This window comes from Arvicola amphibius, chromosome 3 (genome assembly GCF_903992535.2).
Source record: "Arvicola amphibius chromosome 3, mArvAmp1.2, whole genome shotgun sequence".
Taxonomy (NCBI): Eukaryota; Metazoa; Chordata; class Mammalia; order Rodentia; family Cricetidae; genus Arvicola; species Arvicola amphibius.
In genome coordinates this window covers 77321506-77348785 of record NC_052049.1, presented here as the reverse complement: position 1 = coordinate 77348785, position 27280 = coordinate 77321506, and the positions used below count along the sequence as shown (strand labels likewise).

At 45.1% G+C, this 27280-nt stretch overlaps 1 protein-coding gene across 1 annotated transcript in view; it reads right to left on the bottom strand.

Annotated features, from left to right (window-relative positions):
• Positions 1 to 24771, bottom strand: part of Mmp20 (matrix metallopeptidase 20) — a 36718-nt gene extending 11947 nt beyond the window's left edge. The window contains exons 1-8 of the mRNA XM_038323884.1: positions 24649 to 24771; positions 17176 to 17423; positions 13248 to 13396; positions 11092 to 11217; positions 9757 to 9918; positions 8624 to 8765; positions 2738 to 2874; positions 1065 to 1221 (exon numbers count right to left, since the gene is read on the bottom strand). Of these exons, the coding sequence (XP_038179812.1) occupies positions 1065 to 1221; positions 2738 to 2874; positions 8624 to 8765; positions 9757 to 9918; positions 11092 to 11217; positions 13248 to 13396; positions 17176 to 17423; positions 24649 to 24771 (1244 nt within the window). The remainder of the gene's footprint in view (positions 1 to 1064; positions 1222 to 2737; positions 2875 to 8623; positions 8766 to 9756; positions 9919 to 11091; positions 11218 to 13247; positions 13397 to 17175; positions 17424 to 24648) is intronic.
• Between the last annotated feature and the right edge of the window lie 2509 nt (positions 24772 to 27280).

Genomic DNA, 27280 nt, shown 5'->3' with positions numbered 1-27280 from the left:
GACCCGGAGTTCCAGCTGGGGTTCGGCTCAAGCTGTTTGATGTATATTAAAAGAGCCTTAGGTATCAGAATCCCAGTGATTATGGGGTGGGGGGCATCCCTGTCACCTGCAGCTGACCTCACTTTCTAAGCAACGGAAGGCACGGACGCATAATACACCTTTAATCCCAGCACTTGGGAGTCAGGGGCCAGAGGATCACTGAATTGGAGGCCAGCTTGGTTTATAGAGTGAGTTTCAGGATAGCCAAGGCTACACACAGAAACCCTGTCTTGAAAAAGAAAGCAAACTAAAATGATAGATAGATAGATAGATAGATGATAGGTAGACTAATGGATGGATATGGATAGATGATAGATAGAGAACATAAAATGAGACAAAAGTTCTCTCTACCAAGCTGGGTGCTCTCCTCTCCTGATTTCCTTTAGAGCCCCACCATGGACACATGGTGTTTGCCACAGCTGCCTGCTTAGAACCTGTTTTCGCTTCTTGTTTGATGTTCATGGAAATGAGCAACAGAAAGGTGGGACTGGATGGTAGTGGGGGTGCTGAGGTGGTCTTTGTGGGTGCTTGGCAGAGAGCCTTAATCAGTTCCCAGAACCTTAGCTGGTAGCTGTAATGTGGCCCCATGTATAGTTGCTGGATGCTGGGTCTGACCTTAGGCAGATCTGCTCATTGTGACCTTTGAAGGACAGCCATGAAGATTATACACAGCTTCCCTCATGTGAGAGGTCTTTATGTTCTAATTTGGGTAGAAGACTTCTCAGAAGGTCTTTCCTTTAAGAAGAGCTCTCTTTCAAAGAGCACCACATTGTGACCACCTCTCTTGTGACCACATCCATTTCTGTTTCAAATCACAAAGATTTCTATGATCTTATGGAATGGTGGAATCAGGCATTTCTACATGGTAGTGATGAAACTGGAGACACCAGTTCCACTCTCTCAGGTCACTGGGGCCAAGTTAATGAATTCACTGAAATATTACAATGCTGGTCCTAAAGATAATCAGATGGTTGCCTATTGCTCTGTATCTTAAAGACCACCCTCGGCCGAGAAGTCAAACATACCTGTAGTATTCCTCTCCCACAAAGAAAAGGGTCTTCTGGGGCTTCCTGAGGTAGACAGCAGCATCTATTCTCTGCACACGCCTTGGCAGCCCGAAGTCATAAATTGTCCGGGGAGGACCTTGCATCTGGAATCCTCGTGTGATCCAATAGTGCGGACCTGGAAGCAAAGGTTGGAGTCTGCAGAGATTCTGCCACACTCATCAAGTCGTTTCCCCCATGAAGACACTGTGTACTGGATTATAAGTGGGGCGATTACACGTGGATATAGATACCTAGTTACTCAATTCGAATAGCAATAGACTTCAAACTTCCCCGAGGCAAGGCTACATTTAAACCTTGAGAAATCTGTGTCTTCTTACACTTAGCACCTTTGTGTTTTCAGTACATCTTTTTGTTTAAATCAACCTCCCTCACCTTCATGTACTCACAAAGAACAGGAGAGAAGTGACATCTAATGAGGTTTTTCACTTGAGTTGACAACAGTCTTCTGTGTCAGCAAAGCCACAGTCAGCGTGTTCCAGGTGACTTTGCTTGACTATCTACTGCTGAGACATACGTTCAAGACTGGTCTTATTCTAATCACTTTGCAGATGAGAAATAAAATCTCATGGGAGCTGGATAATGTCTCAATGTTATTCAAGTAATGAGGGGTTGAAGCCAGAGATTGGATGCCTGTGAGTTTGTCTCCCAAAAAAACAGGAGTTCGTGTCCCACCAGCTGCTCTAAGCATGACTCTAGCAAGGATTTCAAGGAATGTTAAAGGATCTCACTAGAGTGTGCCACGTTGTTATAAACATAGAGCCCAGGGCCTGGTTGTAAGCCCCTAGTTCTGATCATGTAGCATGGTGCCGACTAAGCCCAAGGACTGGTGCTGAGGTGGTGTGGGAGGTCCATCTGTCTATGTGGGTTTTTTGGTTAATGAATAAAGAAACTGCCTTGGCCTGTTGATAGGGCAGAACTTGGTAGGTGGGGAAAACTGGACTGAATGCTGGGAGAAGAAAGGCAGAGAGAGCGAGATGTCATGGAGCCGCTGCCGCTGGAGACAGAAGCGTTAAAACCTTGCTGGTAGGCCATGACCTCGTGGCGATGCACAGATTAATAGAGATGGGTTAGTTTAGGATATGAGTTTAGCCAAAAATTGGCCAAACGGTATTGCAAATAATATGTTTTTCTGAGTGGTCATTTCAGTTCTGGGCAACAGGGACAAACAAGGGGCCTGATGCAACAGATTGGCGAAACCCGAAATAACCACACAGAAACCATGTTAATTAAATCATTGCTTGGCCCACTAGCTCTTGCTTCTTATTGGCTAACTCTTACATATTAATTTAACCCATTGCTATTAATCTGTGCATCACCACAAGGTCGTGGCTTACAAGCAAAGTTTCAGCAGTGTGTCTTCAGCTGCTCCATGGCTTCTCTGTAACTCCACCTTCTTCCTCCCATGCTATAGGTCAAGGCAGTTTCTTTATTGATTAACCAATAAAAGCAACACATAGATAGAAGGACCTCCCACACTGGGGTCTGCTGATAAGTCACTGCCATTCCTGCCATGGCTACAACAGTGTGAGTGACATTTAGTGCCCAGCCTGAGAAGGAACAACTGAAACCTGCCCAAGAGCACCGAGTCACACAGGTATGGCACTAAGGCCTTGGCATTTCTCTGCAGATACCTTTGAAGAAGAAAGCAAGGCCTCGCTCAGGCACTTCATAAGCTGCATCCACATTGGACATGAGCTGGGGGAAGGAGCTGGTGATGGTGTTGGGCCGAATTCCTGCTGCCAAGTGTACCTGTCTTCTCCAGAAAATCCTATTGGGTGGGCCAGAAGAAATCAACATCAATGATTGGTTGAGATCTTAGATTGCGGGGACTAAAATGGTACTAAAGCCATTAGCAGAGAACATTGGAAATCCCCACTGCCCTTTGCTGTGATTTAGAGTCTAACACATTTATTACTTCTACTACTGTTACTATCACTATTATTATTTTTGAAACAAGGTCTCATGAATCCCACCCAGGCTGGTCTCAAACTCATCAAGGATGACTTTGATGCTTGGAGGTGCTTGGGTTTCCACCTCCTGTGTGCTACGTTCCTGGGGTTTGCTGTCATGTCTGGTTTTCATCTTTTAACCTTTTAAAGCATTTCTTCTTTCTGATTGTATTAGGACCTCTGAGACTTCACTTATGTGAGGGTGTTCAGAACATAGATGGTAGAGCATGGGTATTCATGGAACACACACCCTTTACCCCCATAGATCATTACACGCCAATTTCTCTTTTGTATTCCATTCTGGTATTTCCAGAACTAAAATCTCCAAAATAAATTGGAAAATGAACAAATGACTGGGAAAAACCTAAAGACTACTTTTCATCTGAAGCAATGGGACTCAGATGGGCAACTGTCAGGCATAGGAGGGCAGTGCTAAGGGCAGGCAGCTAAGTGTGGCTTAGGGCTTTCCTGGGTGTCAGAATTGGCTACTGCAGATATCGTGAGGACTAACCTGGAGCACAGTAGCCACTCTGATTCTATTATCCGTGCCCTTGGGGACACAGGATTCGATAATGTCTGGTGATAATGTTGGTTGTCACAGCCAAGGCTGGGGAGTGCTCTCAGAATTTGGAGTAGCTAACTGAAGAGACAGCATGGCCCACAGTATCAGTGGCTCCAAGGACAGGAAATGCTGTTTTCAACTGTTCCGTTACAATGTGCACATTCCGCGCGGTGCTATATTCTATATAGTGCTATCTATTACTAAATGTAATTATCACAAAAGCTCTTCATCAACTAGCGGGTGAAGAAAACTTATGTTTGGTAGATAAGAAAGCAATAGAACATCGATTCAGTATATTAAAGCAAAAGATGAATTAAAAGTGAATAAAGAATTTAAAATGGAACTTCCTCCGATCTAGAGACTTGTTGGCAAAAGACAAGTTAGGACACACAGGAACTATGTAATGCAGCAGACAGATGTCAACATCCGTAATCTAATCTTTGATAAGGAAGGGACAATAGTAGAACTTGATATTACCAACCAGCTGATATTTATTACCGCACTATTTATCTTTGTGTACCTGGTGGTTGCCATAATCAAGATCCAATAAACATTTGTCAGCTGATGCCAGAGGGTTGAGCAGAATATAATTGATCAATGAATTTCATAGTTTATGAAATGTACATTTTCTGTTACTAGAACGCTAGTTCATTAAATGTGGTATTAATGTACTGCTAGCCTCCTCCCTGGCCTTTTCTCTGTGCCTGTTCTGGAACACTGGGGCAGGCAGGATCAAGTCTCACTCATTTTTTTTGTCCTAGGGTATCTGATCCTTGTTGGATGACCCTTTTTTTCTCCCTGGGAATTGAATTCTGGATCTTGCTAAGTCACAGAACTACCTTCCAGGCTGAATGTTTTTTCTTAAGATTTCTGCCATGTATGACCCTTTTTGTTTCTGAGAAAGATATAAGCAACCCAGGTATATAGGCATAATAAATAGCTATACAAATTAATCATTTACTGATGATAAATCATAAAGAATTTTATCTTGATTTTGGGCATACACATAAATTTTTGTTTTACCACTTAATGATTAAGACAGATTTTCCGTCCAATTGAGATGCTTGCTTGTCTATTTCCTTTCATAGAAGGGATGACTTTAGGAACATGATAAAAATCATTGCTTTCCATACACTATTGTAAGAGCAGAAAATGTTGTATGTATCACAATAACACATAATTTCAACAGTCTTAAACCGGAGTGAGGTACTGTGCTGTGTCCATCGGCATCGCGTGCTGAGAGGTATACCATGCCCAGTGTAAACTATGCATATCGTGGGTACAGAACCAAGCCTGAGGTGATTACACAATGTAATATGGATGAGGGCTGCTGGAAACACCTGGGATTCATTATACATTTCATTTTTTCTGAATTTTTGGTCATTGTTCAGGAAGTCTGTACTGTTGCCCCCCACATGGAGTAGAAACGCTGTGACCATCTTTGTCAAACCTGCCTAGACAGCCCCACATTCTTCCCTTTCAGAAGTCATGGGAGCCCAGCACAGCTGCACCAAGCTCTTGTCTCTCACCCACATTAGCCCCACACCCTCCTGAGTCTGCTTCTCTGGTATCCTTATCTGGGAACAGGAGGAAGAGGTGCCTTTTCCCTCTTTTGGATGCTCCTAGTTGCTGACTATTCTTTTGGGGTCAGGCGGTGTGGTACAAAGAGAGAAACAGTACACAGAAGACATGCAGACATGGCCTGCCAGCATCCTTGGGAACAGATCAGGAAATGTTAGGTAACTAAGTAACCTCAGAGGAGGTATGTGATGGCTGAAAATCTCTAGTGTCAATAACAAAGTGCAGTAGGGGAATAAAGTGAAGACTCCATCCTGGAGTCGTGGTGAGCTTTGGGGAGCTCATTCCTACTTCTTGCTAGACTGGAGCCATGGCCTAAATCTGCCCTGTACTTCCAGTAACAGACACTCGAAAGAGCAAAATCCAAGGAGAAGGGAGTTAAAAGCTGTGGACCGGCAGAAGAAGGGGAGGTGCTAGGGAAACACTCTTCTTGGCATTCAACAAGAGTGGTTGAATGATGCCATTTTTAAATGGTGGTCTAGCCACTCTAGAGGAAACAGATCCTCCTGGAAGCACACATCCTTGGGATCCAGAACACTTGCCACTGGAGTGTATGAGAACCCTGGCCTACTGGATACCTCTAGACAACCAGGAAGACAGTTTTAGCGAGAGCAAATGATATCTAGTCTGGTCAGAGCTGAGGTGTGACCAGTACTCACAGCCCATCGTGGGAAGGAGTACCCAGGGATGGGGCCAGAATTCTCAGACCTGTGAAAGGCTGCCCAGAAGCATGAACAGCATCTGCCATCAGACCTGGGGAACCCAAGAGCTGGGATGGTTTTAGGGTATCCCATTGTATTTCTGTACCTCGTTTCCTTTTCTTTCCACCCTTAGTTAGGGCTGCCTCATCTTCTCAGACCTTGCCTTATAGTTCTTCTTCTGTCTCTTCTCTACCGCCGGCCCCACCCTGCTTTTTTCCTACCTACTCTCTAATTGGTTTCTTGGTACACACAGTATTATTAGTGCTCCTTTGCTTCCTGAAATGACTGGCGTTGGAGGAGCAACTGCATCTTAATTGACCTTTACTGCATTTTCAAAGTCAGGTTACCTTTTGATAATGATTGTTTTGCAGACAGCAGCTCACCCCCAGAGCAGTCCTGGGGTTGAGCCTGATGCGCAAAGTGCACGGGCGGAAGGTCTAGACACCGCGTCTAGGAGAGAAACGTGACAGCTTCACCCCCATTACAATGAGCCCCTCTTAAACATTGCGAACATGTCCCCTAAAAGAATAAGGGGGTCTTAAAAAGAAAGTGCTCTATGAACCTGAAGGCACTTATGATTATTTACATAAAAATTTAAAAGGTGTTTTATTCTACAAAGTTTTAATTATTAATTGACACTAGGCAAAATTTAAAAGATTTACATGGTCTGAAGAGAACCAGAGTATTACTATGGAAGTTTTCAGCACAATGTTTACCAGTACAGTTTCCTTTGAAACTTGTTCCTGAAAACTTTGAGTTACATACCAGCACATCTGTGGGTGAGAAGGCATTCATTTGGGGGTTTATTAGTCATTTGCTTCAGAGGCCCCAAAGTCAACCATGCATTCATTGTTTAGTTCACAGAAGCTGTGAGTGGAGCTTATAACTGCAGGTGTGGGAGTGGTGTGGGTTACGAAGTCAGGGGTTTGCTTCAGAGGTCGAACAGTTTACACACATGAGAGGAGCAGGGGATGCAGCCTCATAAGCCATGACTCATGAAGAGAAGGCAGGGCCATCCTCACTCAGGAGAGATCTCGACAGTGACAGAGGCAGTGGTCTTGGGCTCACCAACTGTCTTTGTCTGGATTCTTAAGACGTCAAAACTAGTCTAAGCTAGCACCCCACCACCTGCTTTTCCCTCACCCCTGCCCACAGATCTCCTGTACATATTGTCAGTCCTGCACACTCCTGCACACACCCTCACGCCTGCACACGGCTCTCCTCCTGAACACATCCCCACTCCTGCACACACCCTCACGCCTGCACACGGCTCTCCTCCTGAACACATCCCCACTCTTGCACACACCCTCACCCCTGCACACGCCTCTCCTCCTGTACACATCCTCACTCCTGCAAACGGCTTTTCTCCTGTACACATCCTCACCCCTGCACACGGCTCTCCTCCTGCACACGCCCTCACCCCTGCACACACCCTCACTTCTGCACATGCCTCTCCTCTTGTACACATCCTCACTCCTGCACACTCCTGCATATACCCTCTCCCTGCACATGGCTCTTCTTCTGTACACATCCTCACCCCTGCACGAGGCTCTCCTCCTGTACACATCCTCACCCCTGCACACGCCCTCACCCCTGAACATGCCTCTCTTCCTGAGCACGTCCTCACTCCTGCACATGGCTTTGTCTTCTGAGCTGTCTTGCAATGATGGAAAAAAATTGGGACAGTTTCCAGTATTCTAGGTTGGTCTCAAAACCCATTATTTATAGCCAAGGATAACCTTGATTTCTGAACATCCTGTCTCTACTTCCTGGGCTGAGGTTACAGGTGTTTACCATGCTGCCTAGTTTACAAGGTACCAAGGATTAAATCCAGGGCCCTGTGTGGTATGCAAACACTCTACAGCCTGAGCTATGTCCCTGCCCTTGCAATGCTTTTTGAATGTTTTTTCTCATGAGGTGTGCCAAGGCAGAACTACTTCTGCAATGTTTGACAGTATGATAGTTCCTCATACCCAAGTACTCAATTGGACACCTTTCCCAATGAAGACAAGGTTACATACATGTTCTTGGGGCCGTCTCTATATTCTGTTACTATTAAATTTCCTCTTCAGTAAAGGAAAGAATATGGGTGAATGTTGCTATGTTTCTATTTTCCTTCATGGAGTCACGGAGGTCTCATGAGGACAATTGTGAGACTCTCTCAGTAGTCAGAGTAAGGGGACAGAAGGCATCTATGAGGACAGCCGACTGACACTGAAAACCCTGGAGGCCTTGAGAATGGGGCGTTTAGGAAGAGCTTTTCATTAGAAATACCCACCTGTGTGTGTAGCATTTGATCAACCATGCATGCATGCATCCACCCACCTATCATCTTCCCGTTCATGCATGCATGCATTTACCAGTCTGCTCATCTGTCCAACTAGCTAATTGTCATTCACCAAATAGCAAAGGAGCCTTTTACTGTTCCTCTCACTAGACACATACCAACAAACAGTAGCCCAATACACCTGGACTGATGCCTGGGGAGACAAGCTGCTGCCTTTGGGGATTCTAATCTTTATCACGAAAGCAGTTAGAACAAAGATGGCAGCTATTAGGAACACATTCAGCAAAGCATCCAGACCTCAGCCGGTCTCCACTCACAGCATCTCCCCAGACCCCATTGCCTGGCCTACTTCCAATCAACGTAGCATGTCTGCACGGTCTTCCGTCACTGAGACAATGACATTGTTGGCATGGCTGAGGCCGGGGACATCTTGGGCTCACCTATCCTTGAAGAGCAGAAGCTCCTTTCCCAGCATCGTCACGGCATCGAAGGATGAGCTGGAGTCGCAGAGGTCGGGGAGGGATGGCTTGTGAGGTGGGATATGGGGCATGGTGGGCTTTCCTGGGAATGTCTTCCGGGGTCCTAGGATTCAAAGTGTAAAATGATGCCAGCAACTCAGAGCATGTCCACTTCTGCTCTTGAGAGCTCTAGAATACCATAAGGAAATGGTTGCCAATGGCAGGCAGACCTGGGTTTGAATCTCAGCATCATTAGTTGTGTGACATCAAACAAGTAATTTAACTTCCTAAAGCCTCGGTTACATCAGTTGTAAATTGGGAGTGCTACCAGTAGAATCTACCTATCAATACTGTGTAAAACTTAGTAATACCTGAAGATATCAGAAGCTGAAGACTCCTGGAAAGCCAGTTTGCCTATAAATGTGGCCTTGAGTGGCTGTGCTCTGGTACACAGGCGGTACAATTTGGACTTAGTGCGTTATAAAAACAAAAGATGGCACAGAGTTGGTAGGAGGTTTTGGCAGCCTGTGTGTATATGGGAGGAGTTGGGGTGGTATGGGAAGTGACTAGGATCAAAAAGCATTGTAAACTTATGTGAAATTCTCAGAGAATTAATGAAAATAGTACATAAGAAGAGGTTGCTATTTTTTACTGTTGTGCACAACCAAATGGTAGCTAAAGATGCCTTAAGATCCCTACTACCTTTAACCTTCAATGAAATTAGAGTTTATACAACTTTGCCATGAAAAGGACATAAATGACAAGTGTAAGCAGGTATCACACTCAACAGATTATTTATATGGTTGAGTGATAGAGTTATTAGCATCATTATTGCTGTTTTTAGTGAGCTAAGACCCTTTATTTGTCAGTGTGTGTGTGTTTGTATACCATAAACTATAATCACTACCTTCCATCTTCCAATGCATAATTGTTTGCTTTGGAAAATTAGGTAATGGACCATTTTCCTTGGCCTTTTAGAGCCAGGATACTCTGGAGGAAAGACAAGACAGCAGTGCTTTCTCTGGTGCACACGCTTCATCTCTGTCTAAGCAGCTAAGTCCTGGGAAATTGCACTTTCCCTAACCAGGGGGTGAGAGGTAGTGAAGAAATCATACCGTATAGTGCTTGAATTCCTTTCACATCATCCTTGGGGAGATGGAATCTATAGGGGTTCTGGTACTTGTACGTTGGATACATAAGTGCTGAGGGGTCTGTGGAGTGGCCCAGGCCTAGAGCATGGCCAAATTCGTGAGCGGCGACGGTGAATAAATTGAACCCTAAACAGCGAGAAAGAGAGAGAGAGAGAGAGAGAGAGAGAGAGAGAGAGAGAGAGAGAGAGAGAGAGAGAGAGAGAGAGAGAGTCAACATAGTTGTGTTTCCTCAGCTTGTCTCCCAGGAACACAGCTAGCTCTCCTTTCATAACAGGACTCAAAGTTTGGGAGACTAGTCTAGCACTTGGCTTTCCTGTCTTTAATCTCTTTTGGTTCCTTCACCCTTTGGGGGAAAAGGGGGCAGAGGAAAATGTAAAACAATCCATTCTCTCATTGCCAGCGATGTGTGATAGAGGGATAACAAAGGGTCTGGTAGTTAGTAGCGATGATGAAAATTGCAGTACCGCACAGCTTTGGGCCCTAAGTCCTAGAGTCACTTTCTGCTATTACAACCTACCTCTTTTTATACTATAAATTGGTTATATGAAAAAAATCACGGAATGGAAATGGAATGTAGTACAATGCAATCAAATTATCTTCTGCTATGGGAAAATCGGGCTCACACACAAAGCTGAGTTCAGTTATAGGAAGGTTAACTTCCGGCTCTAAAAGGAGTCTGTTTTCACACAGCTCCGTAGTATGCACATTTAACATTACAGTTAGTGCTTGAGGGAAAATAGATTCACAGAGTCAAAATAATTTACCCATGGTTACAGTCAACATCAGTGGAACCAGGAATTGAGATTTTAATTTAATTGGCATCAAAGAAGGATTTCTAACGATTATACCTAAGTGTGTGGGGTGTACCAGCTTCTTCTTTCATTGTGTTTCACACTCAGATGACCCGCATGGCATTCTGGGAACATTACATCCCCTCCCCCATCACACTCCTCAGGAGAGTACTAATTCATTTCGTAGGGTCATTCTTAAATATAGTTCATTTCCACATACAGGTAAAAAACCATACGTCTTATACATCTGAATGAGAAGTAAGATGTGCACTGGGATGGGATTGGCTCTGTGGATTAAATGCCAAGAAACAGAGAGCAGGCAAATCTATAGCATCATAGTGGGAGGGTCTTCCCCTGTAGGTTCCCTTCTGGATTTTTGGCTTACTTGTTTTTCCTAGCCAGCCCCCTAGTTAAAGGGTAGCTTGGGACGTTGAACCTCAAGGTTTCATGATGGAGCCCAGAAGAAGGTACAATAGTTTCCAGGTTATGGTGAATTGTGCATATATACCGTTCATCCCCATAGTCCACTTCTCAGCATTGTCGAAGTGCGTGTCTCCTCCCAAGCCTTCTCCAGGTGCAAATGCATGGGCCAAAGTCCCTCGAGGCCCATCAAATGGGTAGGAATCCCCGTGATCTAAGTGGGAAACATCAATCAGATCAAGGCATAGTAATTCTGGGCAGAAGGCAATCAACGTTCTCAATAGCATTGACCCTTAAATGCACTTTTCAATATTTATCTTTGAAAGACCTTTTTAAAATTATGTGTGTACTCCCTGTGGGAGTATTTGCTCACACGTGCAGTGCCCAAGTAGGCCAGAAGAGGGCGCAGTTGCAGCAAAAGTGCTCTTTAACTGCCACATCATTTCCCTGGTATTAATATTCATTCTTAAGTATAGAAAGGTCAAGGGTCGTGGAATTGAAAAATAGAAAGATTATTTTGTACTTCAAAGACACATTTCAAACAGGCAATCTTTGTGGTAATGGTTTTCATCACAAGACACAGCATATGGTAGATGGTCACACACACAGATTACAGAAGGAGAAAGAACTGAAGGACATTTGATAGCAACCAGGCCCACTGACTGATTACAATATAAACCTGTCAGCAGGAAGGACTTTCAAAGTCCAATTCCTCTGGGAGGGTTTTAGTAAACTGAAAGCATGCTTTCTGTTTGCATGGCATAACATAATTTAAGTGCAAAAAATCAAAAGAAAATGTCTTTGTAATTTTGAAAGCTGCACATGTAAAGTCTACGAAAGTAAAGGTGGCCCAGGAAGTCCTGGCACCCGGGCCTTTGGCCCTTTGTTCTGCCATCTGTAGTTAGCAGCATCATGACTCGCCAGAAACCATCTGAAGAACGCACAGAGGCTACTGCTCTTGAAATCTCAGAATTTTGGTGACAGTGCTCGATTTTTTGTTTACTTAAAAATTGGTATTTGTATTTCATTTTATTAATTTGTTAGTTTTAAATGTATTTACTTTGTGTATGTGACAGAGTGGCTGTACTCACTGTTATGTGGAGATCAGAGGACAACACAGGGAGCAGGTCCTCTCCTCCCACCAGGCAGGTTTCTGGGATCGACCTGGACTATCAGGCTTGACAGCAAGGGCTTTGCTGGCCCAGTCACCTCTCTGGCCCTGTTTATCATTTTTAAAGCCCACCCCCGGATTCAGTATGCTATTTCTCAGGTGTCATTTGATACAGTTCCATCAGGTCTGTGTGTTCTGAGAAGTAGATGGGAGGCTGCCTGGTTTCTAGGCAGGCTTTGTGCTAGGGGACAGAAGACCAACTTGAATGACAGAGAATCGCAAATCAATTCCACATACCCTGAACCTACCCTGACTCACAATGTCCTGCCATTTCACCAAGTGCCCTTGGATGCCTGGCAGGAACAGGACTTGCCAAGGGCTAGGTTCCACTCCAGGTCATTTCATGGCTCCCTTGGCTTCCTCTCCCCTCCCTCCTAAGCACATTCCCTGTAGCAACACCAGACTGGAATAAGCTCAGGGCTCAGACTGTCTTGAGCAATTAGCAATATTATCTGGGCAGGGGAAGAGGGAGTGACATTCATCTTCACTGCTGTAAGCAGAGCAGGGGAGAGTTTTAGGGGCATCCTGTTTCTTCTGTTTCCTTCAAGGGTTTCTCTGCAGAGGGCTGAGAAAATGGAGTAGCAGGCAGGTAGAGGCAAACTCACATGCACTTCCCAAAAGTAGTGTTTAAGGTGGGTGGGCCCTGAATGCTACCTCTGTAACTACCACAGGGGGTGGCCATCCCAGGGTCCCTGGGGAATTGACTTCCTTAGAGGGGACTCCAGCTAGGAGAATATTGGGCACTATGAAACCAGGTAATAGTGATAAACATTGTTATGGGAAACACTGGAGTCGTCTGGCCCCCTAGTCAGTAGGAAACTAAAGCTGATAGAACTGTTCTCTCCTGGAGAAGAGCCGCAGTGAAAGGGCAGCTCAGGGAGTCTGTCCCTCAGCACAGCCTACAAATGTCAGACAGTGCTGAGACCGCTCTATTCTGCCTCTGGCAGGATGCTCATCTTTGCCTCTGCCTTTACCCGTCCCAGTGCTATGGGATGAAGCCCTGTGCTAATCAAGCCATAAGTCTGTCAAAGGAGCAAGTTTCGGGCAATAGAACCCAAGAAACAGTACAGTACCTCCAGTTTCAAAAGATATCATGATATCTGCTTCCCCAGAGTTTATCCTAACGAAGTTCAGAGGGACGGCGGTGCTCCAGGCACGCAGGGCCATCTCCACAGCCTTGTCCACCTCAGCAGGCCTCATGGAAGGTGTGTACTTAGAGACTCTGGACAAAGGGAAAGCAGATGTGTGTGCTTCAGTGACTGCTCCCAAACAGACAGGAGGAGGGACTGCCGGGCTGCTCACAGACCACAGGCCCGGGTCTCCATAGCATAGACTGTTCACAGACCACACATCCGGGTCTCCATGGCACAATTTGTTTTTTTTCCTGAATCAGTAGTTTGCCCTACTTTGTAACATCCTGGATTGTCTCTTGTCAAACAGGACACTACAGAGAGACCTAGAAGGCAGAGACAGCCAGCCCTGAGTTTTTGAACGGTTAGTTCTCATTGTTATTTATTTGAGGGTTTGCTACCTTAATTCTTTATCAAAGGCCAGTGGAATTTCTCCAGGGTTGTGGAGTGGCCTCTGCGCGCGCGCGTGCGTGCGTGCGTGTGTGTGTGTGTGTGTGTGTGTGTGTGTGTGTGTGTGTGTGTGTGTGTGTGTGTGTGAGAGAGAGAGAGAGACAGACAGACAGACAGACACAGAAGAGACAGACAGACAGACAGACAGACACAGAAGAGACAGAGAGACACAGTTTCTTTTAAAATTTACTTTTAAAAAGGTTTGTTTTTATTGTATGTGTAATGGTGTTTTGCTTGCACGTATTGTCTGTGCATAATGTGTGCAATGCTCATGATAGCCAGCAGAGGGCATTGATCCCTCAGGCACTGGAGTTTCAGAGGGCTGTGAGTTGCCTTGCGGGTACTGAGAATTGGACCTGGATCTTCTGCAGGTGCTTTTAATTGCTGAATCATCTCTCCAGCCCTTTGTGTGCTTTCCTTGAAAGGATTTGTTAGCCTAGTACAGAATGCTCACTGGGGTGAGAAGAGGCCTGAGCTCTTCAGGGAGACTCCAAGGGACAACCTAGTAGAGCATAGTGGGTTTTCTGGAGGCAAGTGCAGAGTTGCTGGATCCTAGGGTTCCTTCTGCACTGAAGCCCAGAGGTTGGGGTTCTGCCAGCAGTGAAAGGAGGGAGGGAGAGAATTTCACCTGGGACTCTGGACTGGGCTGGAATAATGGCTACAAAATAAGGAGGCAGATGTTCAGCAGCTGACTTTGGAGGTAGATCTGAGGCCACACCCTTTTTCTCTAGCTTTGACTCGTGTCTAACACAGACAAACACATTTGCCAAATGCAGGTACTTGGCAAATGGAAGAACAAAGGCTAGCCATTTAGGATATCCTGGGACTCTCAAACTTTAGGGTCCATGAGAACGGTCTAGCAAGCTTGTTGAATGTACTGGCTTAGTTTTGAAATCTGTACTTTAGCAAGTCTCTTAGATCGTTCTCATGCAGGTGATATGATCTGAGCTAGCATACAAGACCCAAATCCTAGGGTACTCAACATAAAGACCAAGAGAGAAGATGGAAAATTGCTCAGTTCTGGACCATTTAATGATTTCAAAATACTCACACCTTTTTGTCCTCCAGACCTACGATTTAGGCCCAGGCTAGACAATACCTTGTCATTCCCTCTTGATACAGGCATAGCAACTGTATCCTTGAGTTGGTGATGTAGCTGAGACAGCCAAGAGAAGGATGGGGAAAAGAATAACAGGAGAGAAAGGGAAGTGGAGAAAATTCTGACCTGGGGTCTACGGATTGAAAAAGCATGAGCTGGAGGTATGAAGGCAGTGTTCTTTGAAGACGAGCTCCATGCCAGACAGGGCTCTCAGCACTTTTTAACGTGGTGTGTTATCTCGTCCTCTCAGGCCCAGGGCAGTCGGTAATGATGATGATCAAGGCCTGCACTTTGTGGTTAGGGGGAGCCCAGTCCTGCTCTGTCTGCTTTCCAGGCTGTGCCCAGAAGCACTCTGTGTGCTTCCTGCCTCTCATGTGCATCAGCTATGTTAGTTACGAGAGTTATTCCGACATTCACAACCCTGCTGATAACTCTGCATAGCAACATCCTAAAATTCTAGGACACAGTTGAAAGAATTATGAAAAGATGTCATGAATTTATCTTTTTTTCTCTAAGAGCATAAACTCAAGTTGTTTCTTAGACTGTGGTGAACTTTTCTCAGACCACCTCATTGCTTTGATTTCTTTGTCCTGAGTGGCACCTTGTGGACGGGGCATCTCATAGCAGGTAACAAAAGGCCCCACCAACTTCTCCTTTCCTTGTGTCGGATCAGCAGGTTTGTCAGAAGGGTTTAACAGTCTCCTTCACCGGGGAACACATGACTCCGGCCAGCACGGCTTGCTGGTTTCTGTACTGTAAATAGTGCCCAACCGTCAGGGATGCCACATTGGCAACAGTCAAGAGGCCACTGTGGAGTGTGGAGATCAGTCAGGTAAAATAGACATGGATAAGCTTGTGAATCTAGGTGGGGGCAAAATGGAAAAGCAGGAAGTAATATGTTCTGGTTAGCTTTGTTTTAAAATACACTCTAATTGTAAAGTTACATCATTGGATATAGTCATTGTTCATCAAGCAGCTCAGGAAGCTCTTGGGAACACAGCAATAAACCGAAGAATCCCTGCCTTTGCTGCTGGCTCCTGGCGTAGTAAGGAAACTGTTCTCTTCCAACCTGCTGAAGTTCCATCACCAGGGCTCATCCAAGTGTGCTGATCCTGGCAATGTAACAGGATCCAGATCCTGGAGCCCACAGAATCCAGATCTGGGCCTTCCCCAAAGCTAGCTCTTACTGTTCAGTTGCCTCCCCAGCCTCAGTTCCACCACTCCCTTGCTGTGCCCTCTCCTGCAGTTCAGTAGTGTGCTTGGGCACTGGGACTGGCACACAACAGTCCATTTCACTCAGCTTGGTTGGTAGGTTCCTGCTTGGAAACGGCCTAAGTTCTACAAAAATCTGGCGTAGAACCACCCAAAGCTATACCTACTAGGCCTGTGTGAGGCCCATGCCTGACAGCGTCACCCACCTCCTTCAGACTCACTGAGGCTGAGGAGTGGGCACCCTGGGTGATGTTCTTTAGACTGGGCTATCCTCTAAATGAACCCTGGAGTGTATCAAGGAAGCTAGAGCAGGAAATTTGCTCTCTCTACTGAGAGCCCAGGGAGGAGGAACCAAAGCTCCTGCTGGGCGGCCTCCTCAGTCTAAACAGGAAGATGCCAGATGATGGGGCAGTGCCAGGCAGGCACCATGGGTAAACGGGACTTGAAGGTGCAACTAGCTTCAAATCAGGGTCAGGAGTCACTTCTGTATGACCGGCCAGCCTGATATCTCCCCGTCTGCTGCCCCAGAGCCCACTGAGGGTCTGTGAGGACAACTCTTTCTTCCTGTTCATGTCTATCTCCCCCTAAAGACCAGAAAGGAGAAGGGTGAGCCGTGCACCTTTATATTCCACAAATTGAGTGCCTATAGTAGCAAATGATTTGTGGAATCAGTGAATGAATTTTATTAATGAGTCTTTGGCAGTGTATGTGTGGGAAAGGGTAGGGTGAAGGCAGAGGCCAAACTTCAGTGCTGTTTCTCACAAGACATCCATGTTTTTCTGAGGTGATGTCTCATTTGTCCTCTAGCCTCTCATTTGATTGAGTAGTCCAGCCCAGCTGGCCAGATGAAAAGGTTATCAGTCCTACCCAAGGGCTACTTAACTTTAAACTGTTACTGAGCTAATTAGCTGCTCAGGTCTGTAATGGGAGAGATGGACAGCTATCCTGAGATTAGAATTTTTGAAAAAACAGCTGGAGAGTTTCTACTCTTTCTTATGGCTGTTGTGGGTTCTGCCTTCCACACAGATCAAGAACAAGAGAGTTTGGGGAAAAAAGAAGAGTGTGAGGCGCATCTTTCTCTTTGAATTGGGAAAGACTCAATCTCATTACCTGTATGTCAAAATATTTTTTTTCCATTTGGGTTCACCTGGGAAGAGGCGGTAGTTGGCCACATCAGGAACGCCACAGCGAGGCCTCTTGATCACATTCATCGTAGTCGGGTCCAACTTCCCAGTGACTTGGAGGCCAAAGAAAGATTGCAGCTCCTTAATCTTTCTGACCATGGGGCTGCCTTGTCTCGCCACCATCTCACCGGCCTGGGGGCCTCCTTTGTGGGTGTAATACTTGTCAAGGTAGTCCTGAAAGGGAGAGGAGGCTGACACATCGGTGGTGTGGTTGGTGAGCGCTCCTACATGCCCCCACTCAGCTATGGCAGGGCACAATATTCCTCATATAAATAGGGTATGTATTCTTATTTTAAAAACTTAGACATATTTGCATAGATGAAACATGTTTGCCAAAACTTATTAATGATTACTTTTGAGTACTGAGGCTTGTAGACCGTTATCCTCCCCTACAGTTTTTGGGTATATGTGTGGTATACACATGTGTGTGTGGGCACACTTGCTTGTATGGGCTCATGTGGAAACCACAGGTTGATGTTAGTATGTCATTCTTAATCATGTGATGTAGAACACATAATGTGTAATGTGAAATAAGTAGTTTTTTTCTAAGAGACACAAAGAAGCCACTGTATGGACTGGAGATCTTAACTAGTTTTGATGGGTTGTGGGTGACCTTTCTTTTTATAGGGTGTTTTCCTAAAACAGGTTCACTACCTTCTGAGGCAAGAAAACGAGCCATAAATTATTAGGCTTCTTGCATATGAAGCTCGGGGAACATTCTGGAGCAGGGGGTCGGAAGACTGGAGGAGACAGAGTCCCAGGAGGAGTAAGGTACAACAGTGTCCTTTGGATGAAATGGGACCCCTGCCTGTGACAGCTGTGACTACAGAACCAAGCCAGTCAACCCTGCAGCAGGGACGCAGGAGGAGGAGCACACGAGGCCTGTGACGGCTGCCGAGAGAAGGGGGTCACTTTCCTTAGAGTCGTGCCTTTTTGTAGGCTGACGTGTTCCAGTGGTGGCCCATGGCTCTGTGCACATGAGCAGTACCAACTGGACACAGAGGGTAACAAAAAGGAGACAGAGGAAAAAAAAAACACGGCATGAAGTTGGGAGGGAGATCGGGAAGAATCCAGGAGCTGGGGAGGAGCAGTGATGAATATGATCAAAAAACAACACACACATGTATGAAATTCTCAAAGAGTAAAGAAAACATTGCTCCTCCCTGCATGACCAAGTTTTACCCGCACACAGACTTCAAGCCTCTTAGGATACCTTGATTACCCTGCTGTGGCTGTTCAGCTGGGAGCAGGGTGACTGAGGCCCATGTTTGGTTCAGGAATTTTCCCTGCCCAGTGTCGCCAGAGAGTTAGACATCCTACATTTAAGTTTAGTTGATTATTTATTGTATGCAAATTTTTATATTTTATAAATTTATAAAAACTCTATGAATAAATAAAAACATTTATCTCTACATTAACCATAGATTTAATTATTTATAAATTATGCCTTGTATACTAACATATAAAGAATATATTTAAATGTTGCAAGCAAACGGGATGCGTTTGTTTTTAGGGTGTCACCCTGGAGACACTGGCGTGCTGTGCAAGTGCCCGACTGCTGGGCCACATCCCACCTACAAAGGGTGATTTGTTAGAAAGATTATCATATATCCATGTGACGCAAAACTAAGTCTATACTAAGATCATATCTTTAAAAAATATTTACTGGCATAGAGAATGTTCTCAATGGAACAACAACACACAGAGTAAAAGGGAAGAGAAATCTGTGTCGGATTCCGGCAGTTTCGGAAGTAAAGAACGTGTATACAGTAAGCAACGAAGGGAGGCAACGAGGCCTGAGCGCCAGTGCTGTCGTCGGTGCATGGGGCAACTGCAGGCGCCTCTGCCTTTCACTTTCGTGCGCCCACACATTTTCTGTGGTGACGTCGGCTGTTGTTATAGTTCACGTTCCATTTCCTCACTCCCGTCCCCAGAGGAGGTGACTTTGCTGGGGAACAACCCTTGGGAAGTTTGGCTAAGGAGCTAGAGGGATGGTTCAGCAGTTAAGAGTGTTGTTGCTCTACCAGAGGACCCGGGTTTGGTTCCTGGCACCCAGTTTGGGTGGTTCCCAACTGTCTGTAATGCTAGCTCCAGGAGATCTTTCTCTTCTGGCCTTTGTGAACACACACAAGTGTGGCACACATTCATCCAAACACACACAAATAAAAATAGATCTGAACCATTTTTTAAAATTTTAGGCCTTTCAACTCGGATGAGGAACACTGACACTCTGGGATTCTGATTCGGGCTCCATCTGTGCTCAGGGCTTTCATGTTTTTCTTTTCTTTTTCTCTTTCTTTCTGAGGCTGAAGCTGCATTGAGGACTTCTGGTTTGTGGCAGCTTGAGGTGATGTCTCAGTTACGCCTCTTGGAGAAAAGGGAACTGCGTCTAATACCTGACGCTCAGTATTTCTACGATGGTTTCAGTTTCAAGGATGCCAACACCCCCTTGTTTGAGAATGTGCTATACTCGACCTTCTGATGTCTACCTTATGAGATGTGATCTTAGAAGGGGGGTATTTATGGTAAATTCCGCAAAACCCGCATTTACTGCTGTTAAAGTGCCATTGTCACAAACAAGGACACAGGGCCCAGTGAGAGGTTACTAAAGACTCAACAGTCGAGAGAAATAACACATCTGTACAAACACTGGGCAAACCCCTTAAACCAATGCCAGAAAGTCCTTAAAATCCCTGAAAATTTTACATGCTAGCAGAATCATCTGGGGCAGGGGTAAAGGGTACCCTGGGACTCCCACCCCAGCATAGGAAGGGAGCCAGTGTTCTTAGAGGTGCGGTTCCTGGCTGGCTGGTTGCTTCCTGGGATAGCCCCATACCTGGAAAGGTATGTGATGTGGGACTCCTCTCTGTATGCTGGGAATACCATCGGTGAATAAAGAAACTGCCTTGGCCTGTTGATAGAGCAGAACTTAGCTAGGCAGGGAAAACTAAACTGAATGCTGGAAGAAGGAAGATAGACTAGAGAGAAGTAATGTAGCTCCGCTGGAGCCAGACGGAACTTTACTGGGTAAGCCACAGCCACAAGGCAATACACAGATTACTAGAAATGGGCCAAGCAGTGATCTAATTAATACAGTCTCTGTGTGATTATTTTGGGTCTGAGCTGCCAAGCCGTTGGGAACAAACAAGTGACCCCCCCCCTTCAACAGGTATGGGCAGTGATTCAGAGGGACATTTTTTAAAAAAGAGAAAGTATGAGGTTGGGGTGGGGAATGTTGACAGGATCAGGGAGGATTTGGAGGGTGGGATGAAGGTGGTTGAAATATATTGTCTGCATGTATGAAATTCTCAAAGAATAAATAGAAAGTTAAAAACCCCGAAACCTCAAACCAAAAGCAGGCCCATGCTTGCCTTGGCCATAACCTCACCCTCAGTAACAGCGAGTTAATTTTAAAGCTATAGACTAAAGGATTAGCAGTGTTTACAAGCTGCTGATGGAACTCGGGGAATCTCTTTTTTTGATTGTGTTTTTTTTATGCTTTCTCCTATGAGTCTACACAATGCTTGTAATGTTTTCCTTTTCCTTTAAATTTTCTGCAGGTTGTCAAACCTATAGCTTTAAAAGTTTAAGGCTGAACTTAATAGATGGGATCAGAGCAGTCAGTTTTAATGAAATAAACTCAGAAGCTATTCCTACTTAGTAAAAGAACAAAGCCATGTCTCTGCAATGACATTAAGGAGATGGTGACTTAGTGATTCCCGAGGCAATGCATGAGGAAATGCTGCTATGGAGGACTCTTGTTGGTTCTGAGTTAGGATGAGGCTGGTGCTGTGGGAGTTGTAGAGCAAGGCTTTGACATTCTTTCTGCAGTCAAGATGTTCCATTTAACACTTGGAGGTACACATGGAACTGTCCCGTTTTATAGGCCACCACTTTGATGCTGTCCTTTGGTCACAGGTTTCCAGACTTACTGGTGTCCTCTCACCTGCACCGCCTACACGGTTCACATCACTAAGTTTCAGCATCCACTCCATCTGTCCTCTGCCTGCTTCTTGTCTAGTGTTTGACAAACAAAAGTAGCCGAGGCTAAGAGGGTCTGTTTCTGCTGACTCCCTGCCAACATCTTAGGACTCAAGTCATTGGTTTGAGGAGCAGCCAGAGTATGCTTTTTTTTTTTTTTTTTACCTTATCTCTCAGAGTCATCGAAAGAGGTCTGTAAGGACTTTGACGCTATCTGAATGCAGGCTGTGCAGAACAGACCAGGGCAATTCTTTGAATTTCTTTCAGTTTAGCTTTCTGGCCAGCTTCAGCCTTCCTAACTGTCTTACCTACTGAGACGGTACCAATGTGTTTCTCTACCATGTGGATGTTGAGAGCGGAACTCCGCCATCTCTTCAGTCCCTATTTGTAACTCTTTAAAGTTATGAAAATAGTTTAAAAGCCAAAATGTTTTTATGGTATAATATTCAGCAAGAAAAGTAGAAGCCAAAATTTAAAGATAATAGGAATTAGAAAAATCTTTATCACAGAAAACAAAGTGGTACAAATGGCTCCAGAATCTAGGATCCTCTTTTGGTTTAATTTTTCATAAGCGAGTGGTAAGTACTGTGTTTAGAGACCCTCTAGTAGCTTGTTTTAGGTGTCATGTCAACAGCACCAGGTAGTTCCCACGTTCCAGTAGGCTAATGGGTTTTGACTTTAAGAAGGTGCGAGGGTGATATGCCCTCTCAATACAAACCGCACTTCCAAGTTTCCCTCTTGGTCTTTTCCTGGACTGGAAGTGCCGGGTGTAGCTCTCTCTCTGGATCCCGAGCCTCTCAGCCATGACCACAGCTCGCAGCCACACAGTAGCAAGGCCCACGCCGGCTAACCACAGTGTGCTGTGCGGCCACACAAGAGCTTTGGGTAAGCTGTGGGACCTACGGTGAGGTTATCAAGACAGCGCCACTCTAAACCAAGAAACACCTTCACTGTTTGAAAAAGCAAGCCATCAAGTAGCCATTCTCCCACACTTCCTCCCTCACCGTGTGTATTGCTGAGGAGTGGACGAAGGACCCCAGGCGTGGCAGGCAAACGCTCGACTACTGAGCTGTATCCCTAGCTCCGCCCATATTACATCTACTGCCCCATCCTATCATTTCAAAGCCCTAATGCAGATCAACAAACCGGAACTTAAGGATTTATAAATAAATGAAGTAAGGACTGTTTAAGTTCTCGAGTGCAGATGTTTGTCTGTGGGTTTGGGGACACAGATGTCCGGGTTGTTATTTCGTAGCTAGCGATTTCTGAAGAAAAGAGCAGAGTACAAGATGCCTTCTAGTTACCCATGGTCTGCTGATGTCTTTCATGGTCTCTGAGCTCCGGCCACACAGTGATTACACCCCACACTCCTCTACACTGGACTCCTGCACTTAAGGATGCTTTTGCCAGCTTGCCCTGTCTCCAGGATTTTCCAGGACAAGCTCATTCTACAGCTGATGTTCATCCCGGATGTGTCTGTCTGAGAGGTTCCCCGGATGGCCCACAGTCCCAGTCAGCCAGTCTCTTTCCAGTGTCTCTTCCTACTTTCTGAAATAAGCTTGTGCACTCGAGAGACACGTTTGCTTTCTCGCTGTGCCCTCCCTCCGGTCCTGCCACCCTCCTGTCAGCACTGTGAGAGAAGAGACAGACCTGTCTTCTTAGCCATGCTTTGCAGCTCATACTGCCCTGAGGCCATCAGTAACAATAGATACTGCTTCTTTGCATTTGGGATTCTCTAAGCTCCCAAGGCTGGTGGATATTTCTGTAAATCTACAAGATCGTATATAAATTGTTTCTAGTTTATGGGCTTAGCATGAGAGATCTGCCCTCATCTTTGTGGACTCTCAAAGAAAATGCTCATTCCAGAGCGGGTGCCTGGGCCCGCTGCAGCAGGAACATCTGTGTGCCGGGTGACAAGGTACTGAGGGCACAACAGAGACTTACTTAGAGAATGAAATATGAGTCTCCTAATAGACTTCAGCACCTCAGTCACACCATTCTTTTGAAATGTGTCCTCACCCCACAGATGACCAGACTAGCAAAGATGACTTCACTAGAACTTTCTGACCTTAGTCCTATTTCAAGTGGGACCACCTTAATTTCTCTGTAAAGAGCTGCTTTTTGGTTCTGCAGACCATAGTCAACCATTATAGGACAACAGTCTGTAATCTAATGGTCTGGACAGGGTTGGCTGGTAGAAGGACATTTACCCAAGCTCAGGACTAACAGCAGAACCCGCACTGGCTCAGATCTATTCTGGTAGAGCACCACCTGCTGTGTGTGTGTCAGGAAGTGTGCACCACAAAAGCTTTGTAGTTTCTGAATGTGGGGGAATTGCATTTGGAGGAAAAGGACCAAGAAAACACAGTTTAAAATTTTAGTACCTGGAGGTACTTTGAATTGAGTTCATCACACATGGGCTCCAGAGAAAGAAAGTTCAGCTCAAGTGGGTGTCTACTCTTGATATTGCCATCTTCTGGGGAGGTGGGTGTCTACTGTTGAGCTGAGCTCACTTATTCATACGCAGGGCTGTTATTACAAATGTTCCCCGAATTCTCCCATGTTAAGAGAAACTGGTCAACTAGAATGGATGAGTGTCAAAAGAATTGGTAGGGACAGTCGAGGGTGCTTAGGTAGAGATTCCTAGCTCTTAGCTGGACCGGATAGTGGCCCCCAGGCAGAGACGGAATCACATGCATGCTATACTTTCATCAGCCTCCCAGAGAGATCCAGACACACATCAACAAACACCTTTCCCTGTAGCTAGCAATTCCGTCATCAGAGATCTGGTCCTACAGGTTAAGAATCACTCTTCTCCATTAACTGACTTCTCTGTATTTGGGATGATTTCCAGCCATGAAATATTTATAAAATTCTAATATAATTGTTTATATCCAATCCTTCCCACCACAATCGGTTCCTTCATAGTCCAATCAGGTGCAAGAAACAACAAGGGGGAAAGGGAAGTTGAGGTAATGGTTGTGGAGAAAACGTAGCTTAGGGTGAAAAGACCCTGTGGTGAGAAGGAAGCTTGGTCTGTCTTAAATTCTGACTAATGTTACCCGGAGCACAAAGGTCATTTTTCAAAATGCAAACCTAAGAAAAATTTCCCATGTGGATGCTAAGCACTCAACATTCAATTCACAGCCTTGTTTTTGAATTTTGTATGTTGTACAACTCCACTCAAAATCTGTATAATGTGAGACATCTACACAGATAATTCCTCAGCCATTAATTCATCCATGTAACACACACTTAAGAGCACCAGGAGCGGATCTTAGATGGTGGGGTTAATCAGGCTTCTGTGGACAATAAGATGATCTTTAAACATCAATAAATTCTTGTTGGCTTTCTCACATGCCCTGTTGGGTGTTCTGGGTTAGGAGGAGGATGAGGGATGGGGTGGAGAGTCACAAACCTGTGCCAGGTGGTAGCTGCTCCTGAAGGTCCTAGGGGTGGCTGCAAATAGGGTGGGGACTGCGGTGGCAAACTTTAGAGCTGTGACAAGGACAGCAAGGCCTGAGGCGGGTAGCACCTTCATTTCCTCTCGGTCTCGTGGTAAATATGTCAGCCCAGAGGGTGGCAGACAGTGCACCCCTGCCCCTGGAACTGCGCTCCTTTTATAGAGTCGCACAGGTCTGGGCCTTGCAAGTGATGATTCATGTCTCAAATGGTAATTACACAGATCGTGTCTTTCTCTGATGATGGGGTAACAGCCCTGCACAGGGCCAGGGAAAGCTTTATTCTTTGTGACTGACCCAGTCACAAAGGAGAGAAATGGTCACAGTTAATGAAGCTTGTTAGCTATGTGCACAAATTGGGGTGAGCTTGATTGATCTGAATCCCACCCAACTGAACCATTTGGTTAGTTCTGCTTTCGGATCCCCTTTCCATTCTGATTACAGAAAAGGTGGGGGCCTGTGGCTCTCTACTGAGCCTTTACTTGTGTCTGCTGGCAGGCCTAATGACCTGGGTCCCAGGGACCCGCATGGCAGAAGCAGAGAATTGGTTCTTCCAAGTGATCCTCTGAATTCTATATGCATGTCACAGCACCTTCTGCATGCCCCCTCCCATGAATACATACATAAAATAAATAAAAGCAATTTTGAAAATGAAGAAGTTAAATGGTTAAATGTAGTTGGAGGATAATACAATGGAGTTGTCTGCACATTGAAGCCAGCCTCCAGCATCCTGTATATGCATTTCCCACAGTGTTTCTCAGGAAAGAAGGATACTGTGGTAGCTCCTGCCGTTGGTGGTGGTTCTAAGACACACAAGGTCTCGAGTCATCAAGGCAACTATACATTATACTATGGTACCACAACTAACAGAAGACTTTGCAATGAGATAACACCAGAGTGTTGTCGAATACAAATTTAAGATGTGTTGCATTTGTTTATGCTGTGGAACATTTGTTTAATGATGCATAGGTTGTTGCATTCTTTTATGTTGCATTTGTTTAACTTTGTGAAGCTGTGTTAGTTTGCCTGCCTAAAACACCTGATTGGTCTAATAGAGAACTGAATGGCCAATAACTAGGCAGGAGAGGAAAATAGGTGGGGCTGGCCAGCAGAGGGAATAAATAGGAGGAGAAATCTGGGAAGGAAAGATCAAGGAACAAGAAAAGAAAGAGAGAGGACTTCAAGGGCCAGCAACCCAGCTACATAGCAAGCCACGGAGTAATAAGTAAAGAAAGGTATACAGGATAGAGAAAGATAAAAGCCTAAAGTCAAAGGGAAGGTGAGATAATTGAAGTTGAGAAGAGCTCTCTAGAAATAAGCTAAGCTAAGGCTGGGTACTCATAAGAAAGAATAAGACTCCATGTATTTATTTGGGAGGTGGATGGTGGGCTCCCAAGGCGCCAAAGAACTGAAAGAATAAAAGCTATACCAGAGTTATGTCTATTAGCCAAAATTTAAGACAAAACCTGCCATTTTCATTGTATTCTGATTAGTCTTTGACTTATATTTGTGTGTGTATTCATGTGTGCATTTACAGTTGCCCATGTGTGTGGGGCCTAGAAGATAACCTTTTCTTTTTTTTAAACAAAGCTTCTCACTGTTATGTAAACAATCTTGATGAAAAAATTAAAAGTCAGAAAATATGAGGGAGATACACTCACATTTTACTTGTGATCAGAGTTGACATGGGACAGTGGACAGGTCAAAGATAAAGGAGTCGAACATAAACCATGTCAACATGTCTTCCACAGTCTGCCTGCACTGACTCCTCCCCTGCATGTCTTCAATATTCTGCACTGATTTCCTTAGTTTTTAACACGATTTAAGGGGTCAGCTGTTCAGAAAAGCAGCTTTTCTAGAGCGTCCTACCATAGAGCTAACATCAGCTCTGGATTCAGGTCTCTCAAACCAATCCATTTTGCAGGGAAGTAGCTCATGCATGTTTCTCTTTTTTTGCCTAACAAATCTTCTTGCCCCTCCTCTTTGGGTGCAGCATTCTCCTGTGGCTTGCCCTGGCTTGTGCCCTGAACTGAAACCCTCTCCTTAACCCTACATGAATTCTATTCACTTGTAGATACTTTACACCCAGAGCTATTTTTATTTTTTGCTTATGTTTTTTATTTTTTTAAGATTTTCTAGTTCAGTTCACAATTCCAACTTGTATGCACATGCTCTATGAGGTTGATTCATCTTTTTGGGCTGTGATATTCTCACATTTAAAATAGGAGGATGATGCCAACTGACAAAGGCAAGTCTTGTCATTGTAGAGATTGTAGCACAGTACAGGGAAAGGGTTAGGACATATGAGGTTGGCTCTGCTGCTTTTCCTTTGGCCGCCTGGAATCTGGTTGGCTTTTAATAAATGTGTTGGCAAGGGACTGCCTGGAACCCTAGGACTCTGGTTCTCAAGGTGTGGTTCCTGGACCCACAGCACCACCATCACCGAAAACTATCAAACCTTTAATATGTATTTTTGTGTTAACTTCACGCATGAATATAGTGTACTTAGATCAAACCCATGCTTTCCCATTTCAGCGCCTCCCAGTTCCCCAGCACATTTTCCTCCAAACTTCACCTTCTCTACATTCT